Source organism: Uloborus diversus, chromosome 1, assembly GCF_026930045.1.
Source record: "Uloborus diversus isolate 005 chromosome 1, Udiv.v.3.1, whole genome shotgun sequence".
Taxonomy (NCBI): domain Eukaryota; kingdom Metazoa; phylum Arthropoda; class Arachnida; order Araneae; family Uloboridae; genus Uloborus; species Uloborus diversus.
In genome coordinates, this window is record NC_072731.1 from 190,322,293 (window position 1) to 190,331,281 (window position 8,989).

At 31.8% G+C, this 8,989-nt stretch overlaps 1 protein-coding gene across 1 annotated transcript in view; it reads left to right on the forward strand.

Annotated features, from left to right (window-relative positions):
- The window catches only part of LOC129217846 (fat-like cadherin-related tumor suppressor homolog), an 82,762-nt gene extending 74,799 nt beyond the window's left edge, over positions 1-7,963 (forward strand). Inside the window, exons 24-27 of the mRNA XM_054852182.1 lie at positions 1,515-2,572; positions 3,918-4,049; positions 5,300-5,338; positions 7,221-7,963. Coding sequence (XP_054708157.1) covers positions 1,515-2,572; positions 3,918-4,049; positions 5,300-5,338; positions 7,221-7,963 — 1,972 coding nt within the window. The remainder of the gene's footprint in view (positions 1-1,514; positions 2,573-3,917; positions 4,050-5,299; positions 5,339-7,220) is intronic.
- The last annotated feature ends 1,026 nt before the right edge of the window (positions 7,964-8,989 follow it).

The window sequence follows — 8,989 nt, forward strand, 5'->3', positions numbered from 1 at the left end:
CTGTTTTTTCATAGCAGATTATAGTTTTTTTTTTTTTTTTTTTTTTTTTTTTTTTTTTTTTTTTTTTATGAGATGCAAATAAAAATTTTAAATTCACCATTATAAAATGTAAAAGTTTTTTTTTTTTTTTTTGTGGTTTTTTCTTTAAAATTTATTATAGAATCATATTTGAGTTCAACACTAGTTTTAAGAAGGTATGTAGAAAATTTGTTGTATTAAAATGTAGTTATACTTAATATCATTGATTTAGTTTAAAAATAGTTTACCTTAATATGTGATGTAAATTGGTTAAAAAATTATTTTACTTTTTTGTTACGGAAGTAATTGAAGTAATTTATGCATGCTATGAGATATCATTTATTTAAGTTTGGTTGTTGTTTAATAAACTATGGTCAGGCTGCTTGTTTAAAAGGGATTGTAACTTAAAATGACCCTAAAATTTTCCTAAAATTTTGTCAAAAAGTTCCTAAAATTTTAGAAAAGTCTACTCTGAGCCCTGTGCTTTTGAAAATTTGGTAGCTTATTTTAAGAACATACTGTGTTCGAAAAGAGAAAAATTAAGGATGGTCTAAATATATAGTGATGATGGTCTGAATCAAAATTATTAATAAGTAAATAAACATTACAGATTTTAATATTTTGTCACCCATTTTTAAATCACTGCCCCCCTCCCTCCCAAACGTTTTGCATTATGAGTTTATTGGTAAATCATTGACTGAAAAGTGTTTCAATTTTTCCTTTCCCTCTCAAAAAAAGTCCTAAATGTATACCTTGCATTATAGGTGCATAAATATTTTTTCTTTTTATTTAAATTTGAATTAATTTGTCTCATTTGCTTTTCTTTCCGCAAAAATTTAGTATTTTTCAAATATTGAAGGGCTTGCTGCAAAAAGAAGGTCAAGCCAATTTCAATATTTTCAAAAGGCCTGCATTGGAGCTTAAAACGCCAATCCATTATTTTCTTTTTAATATTGTAAATGTTCTGCTGAAGACTTCGCAATACATCTTCACATGAGAAGTCATAATTTTTTTTACAAAATTTAGAATGTGATGTGTTTTATGCTTTAATGCAGACTTTTTGAAATTAAGATTTGGAGCTACCTTCTTTTAGCAGCTTGCCTTTCAATTGCTTTCTAAATTTAAAAAGGATTAATATTTTAAAATGTGAAATATTTTATCAATATTCAATATTTAAATAGAATTGCAAACTTCAAGAAAAAGATATTTGGAACTGTGATTAATTAAACGAGTGCAAAATTCAGTATACTCTTAGGTTATTATTCATCTTCTCGTGATGAAACGTTGCTCACACAAATACAAAATTTTATATCTCTAGAGATACTTTTTTCTCCCACCTTAGTATTGCTTAACCTACAACACTAAATTCAATGGTTAATTCAATACAAATAATATTTTTAATGATTGTTTTATGCAGTGAGAATTCTCGTTCAACCTTGAAAATGTGTATTTATAATGCAATTAGATTTTATTTTATCTTTCTTTTTATTTTTCAGATTCAAGCAAGTAGATCTTCATTGTGGTGTCCTTTTAGATTTAGGAGTATGCAGCAGCCAGCCATGTCTTAATGGTGGCAACTGCAGCCCTACAAAATCTGCTTTTTCTTGCCAGTGTTCATCTCGTTATCAAGGCAGCTTCTGTGAAATTGATTTAGATCCTTGTGCCTCAAATCCTTGTCTGAATGGTGGCATGTGTCATAACATTGATCATAAATTCATTTGCACTTGTAGCCCTGGCATAAGTGGAACAAGATGTGAATATGGTCGTTACTGCAAGCCTAGTCCATGCCATAATGGAGGCATCTGTGAAGAAGGTACATTCGGCCCCATATGCAAATGCCAGGGTTACCACGGAGAGCTTTGCCAGTATGATATAGATGAATGTCAAACGGTTCCTTGTACTGCTGGCGCTACTTGTATCAATCTCCAGGGCAACTTTAAGTGTCACTGCCCCCCTAACATGACTGGATTTTTGTGCAATGAGCATCTGTTCACTACTTCCATAACATCATCTAGCTGGAACACAACTGTTGAAGAAATAGTTGGCATTTCTCTTGTAGTTGTTTTCATCCTCCTGCTAGCAATGGTTTTAGTATGCTGCTGGCGCTATCGGCACAAGCGACAGCAACTTCGACCAAACAATGAGGTGCTGGATGCTGCTACGAATGAGTATCTTCTGAAGAATTCTGTGTTTGAGAAGGACAATTTAAACCGAATAGGGAAGATAAGCAATTTGGAAGTGACTAGTTTTACCACTCCCCCTTTGCCACCGAGGCCTGCTTCATACACACCCAGTACACATGACTCGGTTAATGCTCTCAACAATTTTGATACAGTTCGTAGTTATGGAAGCGCTGCTGATGACTTAGAAAACTTTCCAAGACAAGGCAATGATTATGTTCAAAACATAAGTAAGCCATCTATAGCTGGTGTGATTCCTGCTTTGGTGCCGCCACCTCCGTCCAGTTCTGACAACGATTCTGTTCAAAAAGGAAATTGGGAGAAAGATCATCTTAAGTCGAAGAGTAAATTATATGAGAACAAAGTTCCAAAAGGTAAAAATAAAAATTGTGTATGAAAATATTTGAGTTATGCAAACTATATATAAATATGAAGACAGAATTTTCTCTAAAACATGACTTCAGTTGTAATTCACTAGAATTTCAATTTAAAAAAAAAATGTTTAGTGCATGTTATATCCTTATTTAGTTGAATTTAAAAAACAAGATTGAATAATGCACTTTTATTGAATTGAAGCTATGGACGACACTGATACACATTAAGGTGCATTGAGCCCCAATTATGTCATCTGACTAAGAATTGAGCTGTTGTGTAATACGGTTGAATAGCTGATTTAAAATACTTAACCAAAACTTATCAGGCAATACATAACAGTACAATTCACAGAACTAGATTAAAGTATACAAACAAAGAAATCAAAATATATTTTGTACTCCACTTAGAGTAAAAAGAGCAACTGTGTTAACATTTCTATTAAAACCAAAATTAATATTAGTTTTTACTGTTGCCATAACATAGTTATATAGAAATATTATGAAAACAAAGAATTTAATGTACATTAATAAAATTTTGTTTCTTTCAAAACAGAGTAATTATCTGTTTGCTTTAAAATAACAAACTTTTCTTTTAACTTTTTGTGCCACAAAAAATGCAAAACACCCCAAAAGGTTGAAGGGAGACGTTTTAAGGAATGGGGTGTAAAACTGCTACCTCAAAAGCAAAAGGTGCCTCTATCTTTAAATTCTCATCATCAAACTGCGATTATTCTCTGCTAAAAGTTAACGCAAAGCAATTATAGGCCATCCTTTGGTTGCATTGTAATAGTGTTCAACTAATAAAGACATTGAGGAAAAGTCTCTGGTACCGAAAATAGAAGACTGAAAACACTTGAGTCAAAAATGCGAGAAATTGATAACATTTTTAGAAATTTTATTTACCTGTAATTGAAATACTAAATTTTATTAATCAACCCTTTGAGCAAATTAATTTTTACTCATTTCTTTACTTATCAATTCTCTATTTAGCTTTTCTTCTTATTAATTTTGGCTATGAATTTTTTTTTAAATATTTATTCTTTATCTGAGATACATTACAATCTCTAGCAGTTTTTGTTTTAAACATAAAATTGGAAACGTAAGTTCTGCTCTTGAACTAATTTGTATAGAGATTAGAAAACAAGCTCAAAAAAAATGCACAATTTTCTATAGAAATCCCCTCCTCCTCTCCCCTAGTACACATTTTAATATGATTAGTTGCATAACTAAACAAAATTTTGTTTGCATCAAAAACTTTATTCTATCTTAAACTATAGTGCTCAATATCCAAAATTCTCTTTACATCCTAATGTTTATTCCAAGATTTATGTACTGTTCTTTTTAGATCTTCATCTTCGTAAAGCTGGTGACGTTCCTGATTTAAATACTATTCCTGCTCCAGTTGTGCCATCTCGAGGTCCGTCCAGCCGCGGTGTGCCTTCTGTATTAAGCCTTAACTCTGTAGATGACATGCCAGGTATGTAATTAACTTTTTCCCCCTAAAAATGCTTAGCATTCTATTATTTCCAGGGCTTGTAGTTCTCATTTATTGTCATTTTCTTGCTTGTCACCTTCTTAAGACTAACGACTGACTTTTCCGCCTTTTTTTTTTTTTTTGTATCAGCAGGCTTAAAAAAGCATTGTTTCCATGAATGTGTGTTTGTGTACATGTTAAAGTTAGATTTAAATGGAAAAAACTTTTTAATCAAATTTAAAATGTGTTTCTGAAGCAACACACGTACATTCAAAAAGATCAAATAGTATCATTGGATACAAGTTCAATTTGGCACTATATTGAGTAATAAAGCTGAAAGCAAATGTGATAACATGATGGCGATGTTCAGAAAAAAAAAAAAAGGTTTTAGCAGATGAAACATGCTATTAATAATAAAGTATATCCAAAATTCAACTTTCTAACAAATCATTATCTAAAATGATTGGAAGAAAAATAAGCAATTGATTAAATATTCTGTATCATTTCTACTACATTTTTCTCCGAAATATCCCAATGTATATTTAAAATGAATGTTTGAGTTTTTCACTGCAGGAAAATTTTGTTGAGAAATTGTGCTTAAGTTTTGTCTTATTTATTTAATAATCATTTTTTGTTTTTAATATCGTAATGCATCAAAAGTTTTTAGCCTATATTTTTGCCATCATATATTAGTTTTTATGCAGATTTTTAATGTGCTCTTAAATCAACAAAATATGTATTTATATAGCTAATAGACTAGAGGGAAATCAACTTTGGACAGTATAACTTTTCTGATAGTATTGTAGAAAAAAAAGGAACTATGCCTATAGTATTTTTTGTCCTCACAGCAGGAATTTTACTGTATCTCAGCACCTGTTTCAGTTTTTCAATCTAAATAACGCCTATGTTCAAAAACTAATAAATACTATTTTTTGAAAAAATATTTTAATTTGGAATAAAATCTTTTTTACTGTCATTGCAGATGCAAATTTAAATCCTCTATATGCATTGCTGACATACTTTTAAGTTGAGAGTAAAAGATTAAAAGTACAAATTCGGAATATTGAATATATTTAGTGCTGATTATATGTAAATATCTTTTGAAAAATATGCAAATCTTTATGCTGCTTAATAGTCTGTAATTATTATTTTACTTCTTTCTTTTGCCTTTTTTTAAACTCAGTGTTTCTTTCATACGCCTTTGTAATTAAAACTTTCCTTCCACCTAATTGATTTTATTCAATCTTACACAGCAACCGAGAAATCAGGTGAGAGAAGAAATCCCTCGGAAGGTATTTTTTGTTCAAATTTATTTTTCTCTCTTCGCATGGTTCTCATCAACGTTTTGCTTGAAGCATGATTTTTAATCACTCAACAATTTTCGATTTTTATCTGCATTTTTCAGTTTTTTTTTTTTTTTTTTCATTTTAATTTTGATTTGCAACCACCCTTCTAATACGATCACTACACATTACCATTACACTAAAGCACTTTCTATATAAAACACCTGCTGTCAAATGTACTGCAGCTGGATTTAGTTCATTTAAATTGTTTTTTTTTTTTTTTTCAAGCTCTCCCTTTTTGGCCCACATATTTTGATTGTGTGCTGATTCTCTTTCGAACTTGATTCATTTATTTTGATAATTTTTGTGAATAAATTCTTTGTCTGATAATATTATCTCTGAATGGTTATGCTACATCATAAAATCAAAAAAAAAAGCTATTTTTTTGAAGTAATTCATTGTAAACTAGTTATTTTTGAGACTCAAAATGTTTTTACAGTGTATTTATTTAAAGATTTTTATTAATATGATTATAGCAATTTAATATTAAGGATTTTATTTATTTTTTTTTTTTTTTTTTTGTAATGAATGTAGCAGTCAATTTAATGTAGCTTGATGTTTAACTTTATTCAAGATTGATGTTTGTGTTGCAACAATACATATTCCAATCAACCAAAATGTATAAGAACCACTGGCGGACTTAGAGCAGGCGCTGTACGTAGTTGAGTATGCAAAATATGAGGACCGCATTCTGTAAATTGTTTTTAACTCAGATAAGCTTGCAGATTACGATTCTGAATGTTGCCAGGAGGCTTGTTGGTCCATTAATTTTTTATACCCTGCTCCCTTAGGTACTAAGTAAATGAATTGAGCAAACTCATCTAAACCATTTTAATGATTGTCCTAGTTACAATGCCCCATTGTTTCTTAAAATTTAAAATATTTAAAGCTAGTTAATTTAAAATAAAACAAAAAAATTTAAAATTATTATTATTATTATTTATTTATTTATTTATTTTTTTTTGAAAAAAATATTTAATACCAAAAAAAAAATCAAATTTTTACAGTGGTCTTCAAAAACAAAATATAAAAATCAATCTTTTTTATTTTGACAGTCATTATTGATGCATTTGCTAAATACTTGTCTCAGAGAAATAAGAGAGAATACAGTTGATAAAGATCATACACCATACAGGCCTAATTTTAAAATATAATCAATATAAAAACTGCATTTGTTAAAACTAAACAAATGTTACCTTATGTTTTCTCCACGAATCATGTTACGTTCGTGGGGTGACTCTTTATTTACAAGCTATGATAAAACTACCTTTAGAATTTGTAAATGATATGAAGAGAGGAATGCTGTTCGTCAAACGAACGGAAGGTAGATTTAATACAGTAAGTCCCGATTTAGCATTAGAGCACTCTCAGAATCGATCTTCAGTAGTGACTGGAGGTTTGATTGGTATTACAAAAAATGAAGATGCTATGCAGAGATGGCTACTTCTTTATCCGTTTAAAAACAGCATACACGAGACTTTTTCTTCGTGTATCGGAATACAAGCAGACTCTAAAAGTGACATTAATTAATATGATGAATGTACGCAATCCAGGATCAATAAAGATGAAAAAGATAGTCATCATCAAATATTTTATGGCTTCCAATTCCTATAATGATAGTGAAAATTGCGCACTCCGAAATATTTACACCGGTGAATGATGATTTCTTTTTCTCTAACAATTGGATGTTAATTTGCTAATTTTTTGATGTGCCGGTTATTTAAAGCATGTGTTTCTTTTTAACCTCCCATTCTACTTATTGCTGTTTCAAAACATTTCCTTGTGTCTGCTAAAACCATTTTCAGCTCCTTAATGCTATGTTTTTTTTTAGGTTACATATGGGACTGTTCCGACTGGGCCATGGCATCTCAGAAACCGCTTTCCAATATAGTAGAAGTCTCTACCAAAGAAGTCCGAGACTCCTCTAGTGTCCCCAGCACAGAATCCAATAGTCGTGCCAGCCAAATAGAACTACTTCCCAAGGAAGGAGACATTGCCAATCTAGGTCACACAAAATTGCCCAACCACCAATCAAGTAGTGATGATTTTGAGAGACCAGAGTCTGAATACGTTGGAGATTCCGAAAACAATGACAACGATTTCGACGACTCGTCCATCCCAGTGCCAAACTTCGAGAACATCCTAGGTATGACAGACCTGGAATTTGCGGATGATGGTAACGATAGTCTTCCTGCCTCTCCCCACAAGTACCAGCGCCATCCCAACTCTTACCTCCCTACTCACGCAACCAGCACAGCCAATACAAGCCCTGATCACACTTGGAACAATGACCAGCGCCAAATTTCTGATCTCTCTGATGATGAAGTTATGACTTACGGTTTTCCACCTCAGGGAGGACGTGGTTTCCATGTTCCGGTTGATGTCTCTGCCCTGGACTCCATGTCCATGTCAGTGGGCGGCTACACATCAACCAATGCCTCGTTTTCTGATATTTCCGGTGCTGTCTGTGAAATTGATGATAGTGAAACAAACTGCAGTGATGTGGACTATGAGTCTGTTAACATTAAACCTTCTGCATTTCCTCAGGACAGGTTTTGCTCTACTCACTTATAGCTGCCGCTTTCATCTGACACTTTTCATATTTTGCATTTCATTCAAGGCCGTAGCTAGAAATTCCCTTTTTGGAGAGGTTTTGCTTTTTTCCTCACAGAAAGTTTTATAACCCCATTTTGCATCTAATTTTCCATCTTCATGGCATGCTATAAATGGGCAGTGCCAAATTTCTATTGAGGCAGAGTAGGCAGCTGCCTGGTGCAGCAAATTTTTAGGGACAGAACATTTTCATTTTTATATAGATTTTTCATCATTCTTTTAAATAATAATCCAGTGAATTGTTATTTTCTTTTGTGACATCATTTTCTCATCTTGCTGTTAGTTGTATTTTCAAAGGCAAAGTAGGTTTCATTCTTCCTTTAACCAAAAAGGGTGTAGCAAATATCAGGCCAACCGATGAGAGGTTTGGACCTTCATTCAACCTCATATGTGAGAAAAATCTACTTTAAATCAATTGGAAATGAAGAAGTAGTTTTAGGTGTAAAAAAATATATTAAATTTAAAACAGAAAGCAAAAACTTTGTGTTTGATGTCAAGTTGTCAAGTGGTTTTTATACGTGCAATTTCTTCACCTTGGTTATGGCCTTGATTTCTTCAGATCTGTTTGGTCAATAATTCGTTATAGTACATTGAAACCTTGTTAATCCAGCTGATCTAACAAAATTTTGAATAACATTAGCAACACTTATTCTCCTTAGTGGTTCACAAAATTTTATAGTGGGCTCCAAAAGTTGTTTTTTACAGTTTAGGCAGCTTATGGACCAATGAAAAATTGAAAATGCTTCTCTATGTTGCAAGAGGTTTTCACATTTCTGAAACATTTGGGGAACACTTATCAGAGATTGATGTATGCTCCATTTATAGTACCAAGAATATCAGACGATGTTCAGGTTCCATAGCATAAAGTAATTACCTGCAATTGCTGTGGATCAGCAAGCAATGCTGTTTATATCTCCCTGAAGAAAAAAAGCAGATGCAAATAATTTGTTTTCCTGCCAGGTAGATATGGGCCTGATTTACCAATAA